General features: G+C 31.7%; 1 protein-coding gene across 1 annotated transcript in view; it reads right to left on the bottom strand.

Annotated features, from left to right (window-relative positions):
• Positions 1–662: 662 nt before the first annotated feature.
• LOC106465320 (Fanconi anemia group I protein-like) overlaps positions 663–16,638 on the bottom strand; it is a gene marked incomplete at its 3' end in the record, with an annotated part of 94,637 nt that continues 78,661 nt past the window's right edge. Inside the window, exons 12-16 of the mRNA XM_013925530.2 lie at positions 11,546–11,635; positions 9,700–9,836; positions 9,150–9,330; positions 1,289–1,376; positions 663–920 (exon numbers count right to left, since the gene is read on the bottom strand). Coding sequence (XP_013780984.2) covers positions 663–920; positions 1,289–1,376; positions 9,150–9,330; positions 9,700–9,836; positions 11,546–11,635 — 754 coding nt within the window. The remainder of the gene's footprint in view (positions 921–1,288; positions 1,377–9,149; positions 9,331–9,699; positions 9,837–11,545; positions 11,636–16,638) is intronic.

The raw sequence follows: 16,638 nt of genomic DNA, 5'->3' as shown, positions 1-16,638 counted from the left end.
CTTTTATGAAAACACTTGATCACTAGATTCCATGGGTCATGTGGGCTAGTGTACCAGACTGTGAATCTGAGGATATATGTTTCATATTGTATTGCCCCAAAATCACACTCACTCCTTAAGGTCATGGGCATGATTTACAAATGATAGTCAAACCCCATTTCCCTATATTCACTTTCTAACTAAAAGAAAATCTTAAAAGCTAATTATAAAAAAGTATGGTATAAATTATTTTATTTTATACAAAACAATGCCAATATTTAATTTAAGAAAGCCTAAAATATGGATTTTAATATTTATTTTAAAACAAAATGTCAAAGCTTATAATTATAAATAGTGCTCAAGGTTTATTCATTAAGTTCTATAAAAAGAACAAGAATTTCTCTTATACAAAGATATCTTGATCTCTATATTAAATACCAATCAAAAACAAATGTCCAAATTAATTACAGCAATTTTTTTTAAACAAAGACTGTGGTTTTCATTCTTTAGTCTGAGCATACTAAATATTACTGATCTCAATACTGAATAATGATTTATCAAAAGGCAAACTTAAATTGTGATAATACATTTAAGTAGATTGGAATATGTTTCAAACTATAAGCTCTTAGCCTTGACAATAAATAATTATTCAATTCAGAAAGTCAATTTTGTTTTTCTGAAACCAAATATATAAACACAAATTGGTATAATATTTATGACTGATGAAAAAGTTCTTAACCTGTTAAACATTGCTTTTCTTAGCAGTAACATCATGGAATCCTTCAGATAAATGCTGATTTTGAGAAGTGGAATGAAAGCACTCAGAAGTCTTTCAGCTGAGCAGTGAGGTAGAAAGGGGAGATAGTCTAAAACTTCCCGCAAACGACCTAAGGAATCCAAAAATAACTGGGGGGCTGCATGAACTGTCTTTGCTAAAACGGCTAAGAATATAATACAATGATGTGAATTTGTGAGTATTTGAAAACACAACTTAAAATCTTAAGTAATATATTTCTGTAGTCAAATATGTTTCATGTCATTAAAAATTTTAGGTGAATCAGATAATTGCTCTTGCTGATACTTGAAGATTTTAAGCATGATTTAAGTTTTATCTTATTATTATTATTTATTAAAAGTTAACAAAACAAGACAGAGAATTTAATAATTATAAAATGTACGTTATTTTTTATGGAAAAAATAAGGTAACACTACAGTACATACAAAGCAAATTTTGCTTTTCCCATTGGTTTTTACTTTAAAAACATGCAAACCAGATAATGCATTCATGACCTCTTGTGAAGACACCTACCAACATAATGAGCCACAGGAGATGTGTTCTTTGTAACAACACGGTTCAGAATCTGTTCCAAAACTTCTGCCCTGACTATTTCATGAGTCTTTAAAGATAAAAATTAGATATTCAGAAACTTTTATGTACTTTTCATAAGTCTAACATTTTTTTTCTGAACCATATATAAAGCAAAATTTCCTGATGAGTCTAAAATAAGATGTCAAAATGTTATGTACATAAACATTTGCCAAAATAAAAGAAATAATACAATTACATTTGTCCCATCCAGCCCTTAAATTGCTAGATTGAGTAAAAAAACAAAAATAAAAACTTGTGATATGTTTCTGCTGGTCAGAATAATTACTTTAAGTTGTTAATAAATTGAAATAAAGTTATAAGAATGTTATAAAATTAATTTTTCCTAGTAAAATCATTCAAGTAACACTTACACATAAATTTATTAAGAATTCCTTTATTATTGCCATTTTAGAAATGTTTCTAACATACGTATTGAAATGTGTTTCATGATGATGTATGTGAGCTTTACAATGCTTCTTCAAAAGTACCATTTAACTCAAACTGCTATATCTACTTCTACAAATTCTAAATATATATATATATATATACAACTGAGAGAAAAAATTAAATACGCATTAGTATTATAGATAATAATTTTGTTACATAGCCTTAAATATTTTGTTTCACATCCACATCTTTGATTTTTAATAGCTTAAACCTTATAAAATTGAAATATCTGCACACACATATATATGACTTAGATGTTGATGACTAATATGTATGAGCATGTTGGTGTGGTCAAGTATTGCTTAGGTTCTAATACCTAAATGTAGAAAAACTGAAGTGGTTCTTGAAGTGACACGTAAGTTGTCTTAGAAATAAACCATGATCACACGATATACTCTACCTGTACATGGCTTGCAGTAACCTGTTTCATTTGTCCTGATAAGCACAAATAGAGAGAACTATTTTAATTTCTTTATCAAGTCAGAACTATACATACAGACTATAAATAGATACATATTTGAATGTTTGAAACTTTGTAGGTAAACTGTAAATTATTTGTGAAATTAAATTAAAATGTGTATGAACTTTGGTACTGTTTAAATAAACAAAAAGGCACTATACAGTACAGAATTTCTAAATACATTTTCTAGAAGTATGCAGTAATGTGTAATTCATGTGGAAATAAACATGACAAGTATGTTTACAGGGACTGTTTTCATTATGAACATGAAAGACTAGCCTACATGTACATTTGTGGAAACAAACATGACATGTATGTTTTCAGGGAGTGTTTTTATTATGAACATGAAAGACTAGCCTACTTGTACATCTGTAGAAATACACATGACAAGTATGTCTACAAGAACTGTTTTCATTATGAACATGAAAGACTGACTTACATGTACATTTGTAGAAATAAACATGACATGTATGTTTACAGGGAGTGTTTTTATTATGAACATGAAAGACTAGCATACATGAACATCTGTAGAAATAAATATGACAAGTATGCCTACAGGAACTGTTTTCATTGTGAACATGAAAGACTGACCTGCATGTACATTTGTGAAATTAAACATGACAAGCATATTTACAGAGAATTATTTCATCAGAAACATGACAGATTCTGAACAGCATGCACTTTAAATCTACAGGTGATATGTACATCAGTTACAAAGATGTATAGCAGATTGTTTTCATTACTAAACACACAAAAAACATGAATACCTTTTATACAATTAGTCCTTGATGTTTCTAGATTACATGTAAATGGTCTGTATATATAAATTTGACGGCCACATGTTTAGGAGGCTCTTTTCATTACCAGACAATCTAAAAAATTTATAAACAACTTGGGTTGACCCTTAAAAGTAACTTATGTGTCATTTGTAAAAAATAAACCTGACAAGTACATGATTGAGGGAAGTGCCTTTAAACTTCTGCTTCAAAATTCTGATTTTGCTTTTTACAGACCAAGTTCTTAATTAAATAGCAACAGAAAGGAGAAGCCTATGAGACATGACTTCCACAAGACCAGTGGTCACCTTGTGGAGCAGCACTTGGTGGGATACCTCATCCTTCTCAAGCAGCAAATATTTTTTGCACAATTCATATTTATTTATTGATATATTTCATTCACATTACAGAGAGAGATTTACAGTAAAAGACATTGAGTAAAGTCAGTGCCAGTGATAACGTGTCTCAAAGGTGGGCAGAACATTAGTGGGTTTAGAGCGGCTAGGATTTTAGGCCATTCTGTCTTGGTGAAATACATGAGATAGATATTGTAATGACAGGTGGAGGGAAAAGGAACACTCACCCGCATTCCAAGGCAAATCCAGCTGGACAAATCCACTGGAAACTGCTTGGGAGGTACTGTAATGAGGCGTACTGTATCACACTTCAGTAGAACACCCCAGTCATACATCTTGGGTGAGCCAAGAGAAAACTCTTCCTATTGAAATCCCCAGAAACTTGGGAAGTAAGGGTTCTTCCATTCTCCACAACAAAAACTGAGGAGGGGTGGATTCATGATGGAGAGAACATCTGGAATTGGGTCCCCAATGAGAGACAGTGCAATGAGTTACTATGATTAAAGACAGCAAGCACAAATCAAGTGTAGGGGTAGGACTACACTTGGTGCTGTCTGTATTAATGTTTTCTGTAAAATGTGCAGAGACAGCCATGGCAATTGTAGAGATATACTGCCAAAGCAATCTTGCAGAAAACCGTGTCTCAAAGGTGGACACTGATCAGGGACAGATGGGTTTAACATTCTCTTGTTCTCCCCTGCCAATATCAATAAGTTGATAGTATCCAATCGAAGAAACTGTTAGAAGCTTTATACTTTGATATTCATTTCATGAACACTAAATTGGTGCTCATTACTAATTGGAGAAAATTTAAAAATGGAGAGACGAATTTCTTTCAGTACATGTGCATAATAGTAGAATACATACAGTAGCCTATACTTTGCAGGCCTATGCTATAGTATACACAACTGCTGCCAAAAGTTTTGAGGTTAACCTCCATTTCATCTTGCATTTATAATTATATCATTTACTGTTTTCTTTTACTTTTCCATCCAAACATTCATAACCTTTTATTATCAGCAGTTTTAGATATGCTTTTGCTAGAAAAATAAAGACAACACTGCACACGAAGTAAACTTAAACTGTGTGACATCATGGTTCCTTTTTTTTTTCTTCTGCATGTTATAAATTATTGTGTTGATAATGGTTTGAAATTTTCAGGCAGCCAAATACCTGCCCAAATTACCTATCCAGGTATCTCGGTAGGAATTTTGGTACCCATTCAAACACTAGGAGAATGGCAACTGGAGGGAAGCCAAAACCAGAGGCACATGAAAATGTCCAATGATATAAATATTAGAAGAATGTATTAGGTGTATTTCACATATCAGCCTGCAATAACTCCAAAGGGCAGTGATGAAAAGGGAGAAGAGAGACTGTGATATGTTGAATCTGGTGGGAGGAGCCACAAAAGATTGTATGGTAAAAATCACCCAAAGAAAAATACTGGAGATGGGTAAGCTGTCAAACTCAACCGGCCCCAATTTATGCAATCCACTCAGCAGGGATGAGCAGGATCCCCTTATGCTTTATTCATGATAGTTCATGAGTGGTAGTCCAGCATAGTACAATAATACCACCCGGTCTGCCTCTAGATGGTCTTATGGAACCCCTCATTTCTACAGGGCCTGTTGCAACCTAGATAAAGTATACTGTGTTAGTGGTTGGTAGTGCATATTTGGTTTGATAAAAGCACATCTGACTGAACAACACTTGCCACAGAGTGGGATCCTGTGAAAAAGAAGTAAGAGACCGTGGAAAGAAAAGACTAGTAATGAAAATACTCACCACTCGTTATAATCTAGCAGATGTGGTTAATATAGCTACGGGGGTAGTAGAAAACCCTCACAGGAAGATATTGCTAGATCATGCAAATAATGGGAGACAAAATCTATTAGGGGAGGTCCACATACCAGCCCACGCAATTTCCTCTAGCGGACAATTCAACTGGGCCAATAAGGATACAGAAATGTGACGAATCTGATGAGACATAACTCGCAGAAGTCTCATCGCCTCCAAAGAAAACCCAGAATAAGCAATATGGATCTATTTTCATACCCACCCCATTAAAGTAACCAGGGATAAATCCCAGAAAACTGAAGGGTCACAATGAATAAAAAACAGTTGTCTAGCTCCTCTATAAGATTTAGTGCGGGCAACATAACACTTCAAAACCCTCATTGAACATAACAAATGATACGAATCCAATTGTTCATATAGGTGAGAAATGGCAGTCAGATGAATCAGTGAAAAGGATTTTCCCTTCCTGGCTGCCAGTGTCTTAGGTAAGAAGGACCTATATGGGTATAAAAGGACATAGGCAGAATGCTAAAGAATTCTGTGCACATGCAGCACAAACAACTCCAACCGGGCGATGTCCACAGGCCAGCAGCAACAAAAAATAAATCTTAAGGGAAAGGTGACACATGGTACATGAGATTTAGAGCACAAATGGATGTTGATAAAGAGTATGTAACACCACTCTAACAAAGGACCCTGAAAACTTAAGAAGGCCAGAGAGCACTGGGGACTCAAAGAATTTCCGTCTCTTCCAGTATCTGAAGGTAGCCAATTGTAGAAGATGCAAAACCCTCGTAAACGAGCCAGGTCAAAAACCGAGCTATGGTTGACACATTTGGACAAAGTGGGTTCAACCTCTTCACAATACACCATTGTCGATATGTGTACCATTTCCATTGATAAATGTCCATCATGGGATAATGCAGAGACTAAGACAGTACATGGCAACCTTAGAAGTTAAACCCTGATGCCATGGAAGAACTGCATATCCTCCGCACATGAAGCTTGAGCTTCGGGATGGAGGGGTGTAAGATGTCGGATCGTGGCTGCCTCAACAGAGCTGGGTAAAGAGGAAGTGAAAGAGGTGGGCAGAAATCAGGGTTGAGCCAGGTAATCCAGTGCTACCACTAATTTTGAGGTGGAGGATTGTTGAGGGTAAAAAATTTTTAATGGTGTTGGGATATTTATAAACGGCTTTCAATTTGATATTTTTTAGACAATTCTTTAAAGCCATAAAACTAGAACTGTTGTTAAATATACATGAATGTTTCAGTATAACTTTACAGTGAGCATTATGATTCAGATAGTTTATATAGCACTGGTGTCATATTTAGTTATTTTTAGAAGTGGTATTTTATGGTAAGTTTGTTTATGTAACTGTTTATGAATCATACACTGTGTAGTTCAACTGTTATGAATTAAAGAAAATGTAGAATAGTGAGATTATTGCATCATGTTGCTAGAACTTTCTTAGTTTCTCCTTGGTTTAATTGAGTATTATTGCATCAGAATATTTAGTATTGTGTGGAATGTTCTAGACTTCTGTTGGGGTATAAATATGCATTGAAAAATTAATGAGTTCTAGTTCTGGACTGCATGTTCTAGAGTTTAGTGATAAAGAATGTATAGTGGTGATTATTAAAGTGAAATTATCACAGGCTGTGTTGTAATAACAGAGGAGAGAAGAATAATTCATCTTGTCAGTTGTGTTTTAATGTATCTGAACCAGCCTGTGTGAACTTTTACAAAAATAGATAAAATTATTTAAAGCTCTGGATACAACTGCAGTAACCAACAGTATAACGAACATTTGTATATACATTTGATGTGTTTTAATATATTATTTTAAAACAAGTGGACTGTGTTTCTGTTTATTTATAGTTGAAATTTATTGTCAACAAGTTATTTACACCTACTGTAAAGAATCTAGCCTTACAAAACCTGACAACTGTAAATGATGCTAGTTACTGGTTATTAATCCTAACCAAATATCTTATTTCCTTTTGATGGGCATTTTGATAAAGTCCATAGGGTGCTGTAACTGTTCCAAAATTGTATAAATATTTTTTATTTCTTCATCAAGGTCATGTAGTGACATATTCTATAAGCTCTTAAAAATATTGAGGTTATAACCGATGTTTTACAATTTTATGGTGTCATGATAAAAAGTGCACATAGCTTATGTGGTTTGTTAGTTTTTTACAGATAAAAAGAACAGACCCTGTTTCTGCTTTAGTTATGAGAATGTCTAAAAATGTGAGCAAATTGTTGGTTTCCAATTCCACTTTAAACTTAACAGTACTATGAAGCTTGTTAATCTTCTGGAAAAAAGGCTTAAAAATCATTTCTATTATTTAGCCATACAGAAAATATGTCGCCAACATATCAGAACCAGGAGATATCCTTTGTATTCAGATGCACTGTAGGAAGAAATTCACATTCAAAATATTCCATAAGATGTTACACAGAAATGGAAATAAAGAATTGCATACAGCCACTCCATATCTTTGTTTGTAATTTTGTCCCATGCAAACAAATACATTATCTTCAAAACATGTTTCCACTAGTGAGACAAAAGTATGGATAGTCACATGAAGTGAAATCTTGAGTTCAGGTAATTTTCTATTCATGAAATCTATTATTTCAACAATTGGTATGTTTATAAGCCAAAAATTCCATGTAAAAACTGACCACTTTTCCTTCATTTATGTTAAGAAGTTATTATTTTTATTTGGCAAAATCTGTATTATTCATAATAAGTAACAATGAGAGCTTTCCTAGAGTAGGAGATAGGTATTGTTCTAGTCATTTACATACCAAATAAATAAATGGTCCTATGTTGGAAATTATAGGTGTAAGAAGGCAGCCATCTTTATGCATTTTAGACAACCCATACATAATTGGGAGAGAAGAATTGATCAATTTTAAAATTTTTAAGAGATCAGGATAATCAGCTAGATTTTTTAGGGGAATTTATTAAAATACAATACTTTCTATAAAGGCAGGTTAGACTTGAGTTTATCATAAGTATCTTTATCTTTCAATAGATAGATTTATCCAGGATGACAATTTGTTTTATTTTTTCATATTTATTTACAGCAATATCCTCATTCTTTTCTTACTTTTTCTTAAGAATTTTGTGCAACAATGAGGAATCACTAAGTCTTCATTTCCCTTTTAAAAGAGTATGATGGTTAAAAATCCAGTTAAAAAATTCAAATCATCATCATTAGCCAATTTAACATCATATATTAAGTCAAGGTTAAGTTCAACAATTTTGAAAGAAAAGGAGCAACCATAACTTAACATTATTTTTTCCATATCTGTAAGACAACAGGTTTATGGTGTTTATATTTGGTTGGGAAGCTTTATACCATATACTTCTTTTAAACAGTTTACCTAATATATTTTGAAATCTCACCTCTTCTTAATTTAATTTCCTTTCACCATATGTTTTACAGCTCTTCGGCAATTGTAAATGGCTTCAATAGTTTCTAATTTTATTTATTCATTCTGTTGGATTCAAACTGATTTTTCCAAATTATCAAACAATAGCTCTTGGTTCTTTATATGTTAAAAATGTCTTACCCTCAAACAAGTCTGTACCTCAAGATAAAGAGCAGGGTGTCTATATAGTACTCTGCCATGCCTGTGAAAAAGTTAATGTTGGTGAAACAGGTAGAAATTTAGACACCCGATTTGCAGAACATAAAAAGGATGTTAAAAATGGTCAAACAAATAATGTTCTTTTTCTACACATGAGTAAGTTTGATCATTATCCAAAAAAACACAAAAACTAAAAATTATGTCATAAGAAAAAGAGGTTGCCAAAGTTTAACACCTCTAAATGTCACATTCAGTTGAACCTTTTTCTGGTGTTATATGCCCTGAAGCAATACATCTAATAGCTTGACTAATCACCTGGATAGCCTTAACCAAATAATCATTCAACGAACTAATACCTTGAATGTTTCTTGAATAATACGAGCTCCTAGCAAACATGCTTCCTCATTCGGTGTTTGTGGTTTAGGGCGAGATGGAAGATTACTGGCTCGTTCAAATGACCTCTTTGGTCCAAAAGAGTCAAGAAGAGTGAAGCCAAGCCTTATTAACCCTTGAGTTACATAATCCCAACCAAACTGACTGTGAAAATAATTGTCAGTAAATTATAACTTTGGAAAGTACATATTTAAAAAAATGTTTTATTGAAGTTCAAAATGAGGAACTTAGAGAGAGAGAGGTTTATCATCAGACTTTAAAAAGGACTTGACATTTTCTTCTCATTGTGAGTTAAGTGGTAAGTATTATACTATTACATAAGTATTTGTTATACGATACTACTTAATACTTATTAAACAAAACACAGAATAAAAAAGCCAAAGGAACCTAGGCTAAGCACTCATTCAGTGTTACCCTAATATTTAACTTGAATTTACAGATTAGCTGAATTATTTCAGATGTGTGCAACCGTTTATAAACATAAAAACAATAATAATTTAACATTAAGCTAACCTGTTGGAGATGGTTTCCAGGAGAGAGGTTGTTACTTCAAAATCCATTGGGAGCATCTTTCTCATCCAATTTGAGTCACATTTTTTCTGCTTTTCTTGAAAACTTCGAAGAACTGCATTTCTCAAAACATCTAAAATCTATAAGCAGCCAACAAAATACATTAATTAATTGTATTTTGCATCAAGTAGATTTACCTTAAATGTATTCCTGATGTTAATATCTGTTACCTAAAAAAAGTGTAACAGCAATACTATGATTCTGTGAATTCAATGAAAGGACTAATTAAAATCAGCTGAAAAAAATAATACTGTTGACTACAACAGTCACATGTTATTTCTAATTTCCATTAATAAGCTTTATGAACCACATATAATAACACCAACTGTGCACAACAATATGCAAAGATGCCTAAAGAAAACCAAAATCAAGACATACGGTAGTAGATCATGTGGCCAAAGCAACCTACAGGACACACTGCGTGTTATTACCAGGAGTGATGCTTTAGCAATTTTCCACTTTCTGTAGCTCGGACTGTAGTAACCCAAACTATCATATATTTTTAGTAGATGTACTATACTGGACCCTTACTTCACATACCAAACTTCAAGGCAATACATCAAGAAATACACGAGATATAAAATCTCAAATTTTGATTGAATTTTTCCTTTTTTCTTCATACCAAAAGTACAGAAACTTTATTTGATAGAAAAACCTTCTTAACTTTTAAGGGTTTTTTCAAATTTGGTACACTGATAGATCTTTACAACCTACAATTAGGTGTCTATTTTACAGCTAATATTCATTCATTAGCTAGATTGCATGTTTTGTTTTACCCACCATCATTCCACAAGTTTAACAAAAAACATGGCCTGGCTAACTAACGAAGGAATATTTGTTGTAAAATTCTTATCAATATTATAAGTGTAGCTACCAGTTTGGCCACTAATTTTTTTAATGAAAAAATTAGAAAGGAAGGCTTAATTTTACCATATGTTCCAGGTTTAACTACTAGTTTATTTAAAGTGTTTAAAAAAACAACAGATATTCTACCCTATATTCAAACTGATAAATAAGATGAATCAAATGTTAGGTACTACGAAAGACGAAATACAGTTAACTGAAAACACTGGAATATATAAAATAGAATGTGAATATGGAAGTATTTACATTGGTCAGACAAAATGTAATTTAAAATACCGTTTAAATGAGCATAAGGGATATGTAAGAAATAAAAAAACTGAAAATTCATCCATAGCAGAACATGTACAGGAAACACAACACACAATATTATGGGCAAAAACTGTAATATTAGCTCAACCAAAAAGTATAAGAGCTAATAATATTCGTGAATCCTTAGAAATAATAAAACATAAAAAAGATCCTGTAGTAGTAAATAGAAATGAAGGTATGGTGAATATTTCTTCAAGAATGTGGATTGATCTCCTTTGAATGGTTTAGCATGAAGTTATGTAAAATAGCATACAGGTCACATGACCTACTAAAAAGTTATAAATACTTTAGCATTGTCTTGTAATTCACTCCTGAGGATGACGTTGCAACATCGAAACATGTAGAGTCGTCAACTTTTTGAAGGCCCTAGATAGGCCTAAATAAAATGTTTTTAATTGTGTACCAATTTTAACATTGAATATTATTTATGATTTTAAATATATATGTGTTTTAGACTATTTTTGTCATCTTATAGACAAAGTTACAAAATGGTATGGAAAAACCTTAAAGCACATGTAACACATCATTATGTAGAAATAAATAAAATAAGCATATATACTAGAAGGAGTTAGTGCTTGTATCAGAATGAGTAAAAGCTTCCTAAAACTATTCTTACTTGGCCTTCAAATCTCTTCATCTTACTTAGTGATAGACTCAATGCCAGATTAAACGGTGAAAGAACACACTTTGGATTATGTTGTCTCGCCTGCAAAATAATAAAGGTGAATAACAAGATTCATATATAACACAAATTCAGATCTTATTATTACAATAAACCTTTCAAGGAATTCACAATTAGATTTCATTAACAGATGTAGTTGTAGCTGTCAGGTAATCCTCAGCCAAACTATGAATGACTTCCAAACAGTTTTTTATGTCCAATTCTTTAAAAGAAAAACCTATTTTATTCTTCTGAATCTACATATCTCTAGCATACATTCAATTTTTATTTTTCTCCTTCTATTTCTTTAAAATGCTACCTTTATTATTATCCCAAAAAATGTTTGCCCTTAAACTATGCAGATATATATATATGCACTTCACTAAAAATAGTACAATATCATAGTTGAGTAAATAATGGGTGCAGTTTCAAGAATGTTCTAATTACTTCACTATATTAAACCATATATCACCTCAGTAAAATACATCAGCTATCAGTATTGAACCTTTATAATTAATTAAAACAACAGCATATGAAGTTTCTGTGGAATATTTAAAAACCTGTCATAAAGAACTAAATATTGAGTTTTTATGTCTATTTACCAATTGAAGAATGATATACAAATATGGCTACTTCGAAAATCAGATAATAAATGTAATTAATATTTAAAAAAAACATTACTAACCAGTACAATTTGAGCATTCTTTTGTAGCTTCTATTCTCATTATGATAAATGCAACCACAATTATTTTTCAAAAGATTTAAGAACAGCTATCTATATCTATCAAATATATAAGGGCCAGGCTTTCTTAAGTGTTCAATTTGATGTTACCAGTGTTCTGGGGGAAATTTCTCTGAGTACATACCTTACACAAACATATAATAATTTCTAAATGATAGATGATGGACAGAGCTTTTCAAATATACATAACATGTTGAATTTGTGTTAAGTTTTTCCAGCAAACCAAGGAAATAAACAATAGTGGGGTGTTAAAAATAGCATGTCGCCAGCAGAAAAGTTTAATTTCAAAGCAACAACACACACACAAAAATTGTAAGTATGACTCAAGCCTTTACAGTGATTAATTAGTAAACATTTATGTTTTGAAAATTTGTTATTAGCTGATTGTCCTATTACATTTTCACATATAAAAATATCCAAAATAACATGTCACCATAATCATGTTCTTCTTTACGGTTGTTTATTTTCAAGAAAATAATCACAAATCTTTGAGTAAAAAAAAAATCAGAGTTTAAAATCAATCCGGGAAGTATATAATTTGATTTGATCATACCCCAAACACTGAGTATCAAGAGATATTTTGAGTATGCCCAATTGTAGCTTGTAATAAAATTTGTTTTCTTAAGCATGTGATCTCCTTTACGCATATATCTAATATAGATACTCAAATTATGTCATTTTGTTATATCGTTATACACAACAGCTGAGACATCTGTTGTTCTCAATAACTGAAAAGGTAAACGTAAATTGCATTCTTCAATAAAAAATCACTGAGCATCAATTTGTGTGAATTCCTTTACTTGTTCTCCTTTACTTCAGTTTTGCTTCAGAAGGGAATATATAGAGCACATAATGCTTTTCCAGCCATATTTAGTTTCCACCACATGCAGATGATTATGGTAGAGTGGATTTGAAATGTATTAGTCACAAATCAACTCATTTTCATGCAAGAAAAGTCCTTCAAAGTGGGATTACATAATAAATGTGTATCTCTTTAACTGTATAACCAACATTCAAATGGTGTGAGTGGTGGTAGTTTTAGGTTTAAATGACTGATAAATTACAAAGCTAAATCTGTGAGTGATAATTAGGGGTCTATTTATAAAAACAGATAATTGGGAACAGTGAGATGCATGTAAAGGAGTTCACAGAATGGGTAATGGAGATTACCATTTTAATTCAACTCCTTATATATGCTTGCATATCTTAGTATTGTTACAAAAGCGGAAGTCACATGATGCTGATAACACGTCATGAGATTCTAGAAGGACCTTGACTGGCAACTGTAGTCTGTTCTACGTGTCCTCTCTTTTTTTAGTATATAAGCCGGAGATAGATTGAAGAGAAATAAATCGAGTCAAGCGAGCAGTAAACACCGTAAGTAAAGTGTGTGAATTGCTGTGAATTATAGCATGTGTTTATAAAAAGTTGTTAAGTTTAAAGTGACTGTGGAAATTAAGTGTATTACAAAGTTTGTAACGACAAAGAATAAACTAGTTTTAATTAAGAAAGGACTTGTATCCCTGAATTTTCTCGGAAAGAAATTTTACGTGAAATTATCAAACAAGCAGATACGTAACAGTATAATGCCACATTATAATAAAAGCTTAAGATTATGATCTGTGGAAGTAGTCTAATACAAAATAATTATTCTTATTAGCCTACTATAGCTGGATTTACTGTAGAAATATAAAGGAGATCACATTAATTTCTACACCTGTCTTTGCTAATATTACAGAAGTGTTAAGCATTTCTGTGATGGGTTTCATATTTGTATTGTTCGAATGGATGATAAACAAAGTTGGCAGCTGAAATATTATCACAGAAAAAAGGCAGCAGAAGGGAAAACCTTCTTACAATTTGTTTGCTTTTTGCCTGTTTATTCTAAGTATAATATAATCTGGTAAAGAAGAACACATGAAAATTAGTAGTCATTTTCATCAAGGTGGAAAAATATGACAGTGTGTAGCCCAAATTTTAGATTTGAGTCACAAGATTTTTCAGTAGCTATATTTTCAAGAACTGTATAAATCATACTTATAGGAGAAGATTTTTTTTTAACATTTTCCAGTTGAAAAATGGACACTTAAGAAATCCTGGCCCATAAATACTCCAAACTAGTATGGCTCAGGTGTGACCAGGTGATTAGCATGTCAGACTGTGCATCTGAGGGTCCAAGATTTGTGTCCCATTCCCATAAAGAATAAAAATTGTGCTCTGCACTTTGGAGTAAGTGTGCATTAAAAGTTGGCATGGCTACTATTGGCTAGGTGCCTCCCCCTCTATAGTCCACAAGTTCAAAAGAAGGGACAGCTAATGCAGATAGCCCTTGTATAGTTTTGCATGAACATCCTGCTGAACACTGATATTTGGACAAAAGTTTTACTAAGTTTTAATTAAAGGGGACACATGAAAGTGTTGAAAGTTGTTTCCATAAAACTTGTTCACTGATAGTGGATCTTAACTTCATTTTAGCATACCACACAGTTTAGATGCCTACAAAGTACAAAAACAAAAGTTTAGATATTTTCATTCATATAATTAACAAGATAATCATAATGATTTATCATTACTTTTACACCATTTTCAACACAAAATGAAACAAATTAGAATTACCTTTCAAAATAATATTTTAAATGTAGAATTTTAAAGGTGTATTTGGAATGGCACTGTATAACACAAGTATTGAAAATGTAAAACAACAATGGAAACAAATTTATTTTTCAAAGGCATAAGTGACCACCTTTACTGCCTTTTGTTTGAGAATGTCATCAAAATAGCCTAAACTACACAGGCCAAAAAAGCCAGATAACTTTATTACAGATATTTTTTCTTCACAAAAACATTATGACTCAAGTTAAATTCAAATCTTCAGTAATCATTTAGGAAGAGTATGTTACCTTCTTAATTTTCACAACCTGCTCACAAAATTGAATGAAATAGGCAGTAGATACACAACCTCACAAACTTAAAAATGTTAAATGTTTAACAATATGGTATAATTTTTCTTTTAGTATCTGATCTGGTAGGTCTAAATGCACATATCACACCCTTTCACATTCAAAAGTTAATTAAAGTACTTTATTATCAATATATACGAATAAACTTGACATCAAAACGTAGTTAATAAATCAATTTTTAAAATTATTCAAGTTTTAAGTTCTTAATTTTATAAGGAATATTAAAAAATCCTGAATTTCCCCTAATGTGAGAAATGTGACATTTTGTCTCCAGGCATTCACTCTTCTGTCACATCCTCATTCAGGATTTGTCAATAGTTCTCTCCTTCATTTAATATTATATAATTTATAACCAATAGAAAGCCAAGGTTCCATCTATCAAATGACATATTATATTACATTTTTTTTGAACAGAGAAACTTCATTCCCATGGGAAACACATTGACATGCTTACCTGAATTTTTAACGAATCTTGTCCCATAGCTTGAAAGGCAGAAAAATTGTGATACATATGGAACATATTCTGCTTTTTGCATGTTATTATTCTATGTTTAATTAAATAAAAAGTATTTATTGCAGTAGTACCATTAGAATAAAAAAGTAGGGCTAAGTGTCATTGACAGTCGACAGCAAAACAATTAAGTAAAAGAAGCCCCCAGGTAAGTACTTTATTTCTTGTTTTTCATGTGTATTCTTTATTTTTTATTATAAAAGTAACTAAAAATTAGGTTGGATTAGGTAAAAACATAATTATGATAATATTACAATTTTTATGAGGCACGCACATGAACAGCTCATGGGTAATGTAATTCGAAAGCATAACATGAGCCACACGTTCCCTAAGTGCCTTACAACTTATAATGGCATGAATAGTAGCTAGACATGATTCAAAGGGAAATAAAACAATAAAATGTAAGTATAAACAGATGTATACTGTTATGATACTCAAGCCACTTAGGATAGAAAGGAAAAAAAGGGTTAATAAATCAAATTGACCAACGTTGTAGAGTTAGGGTACAGAAAATAACAGATAAGATAAAAAGTTTTTCTGAAAAAAAAAATTTGATATTTATGTAGGAGATTTTTGGGTTTATGCAAACAAAATTTGAAAATTTTCAGATGAAGAAAAGTATTCTTAATATTAATATTAATATTAACAAGGTAAGCATACAAGGCTGGAGATACTATAGACATTATTTACCCAAACTACAAATCCCTATTTTGACTCCATGCTGTTTACAATTTCTAATTATTTTATTTTTTAATGTCCATCATGGACATCTCCTATATGCATTTCAAACCTTTTTTTTCAGTAAAACTTTATAGTTTATCTTTTATTTTTTCTA

The sequence above is a fragment of the Limulus polyphemus genome, unplaced genomic scaffold, assembly GCF_000517525.1.
Source record: "Limulus polyphemus unplaced genomic scaffold, Limulus_polyphemus-2.1.2 Scaffold1907, whole genome shotgun sequence".
In the NCBI taxonomy this organism is placed as follows: domain Eukaryota; kingdom Metazoa; phylum Arthropoda; class Merostomata; order Xiphosura; family Limulidae; genus Limulus; species Limulus polyphemus.
This window is presented reverse-complemented; position numbering and strand designations above follow the sequence as displayed.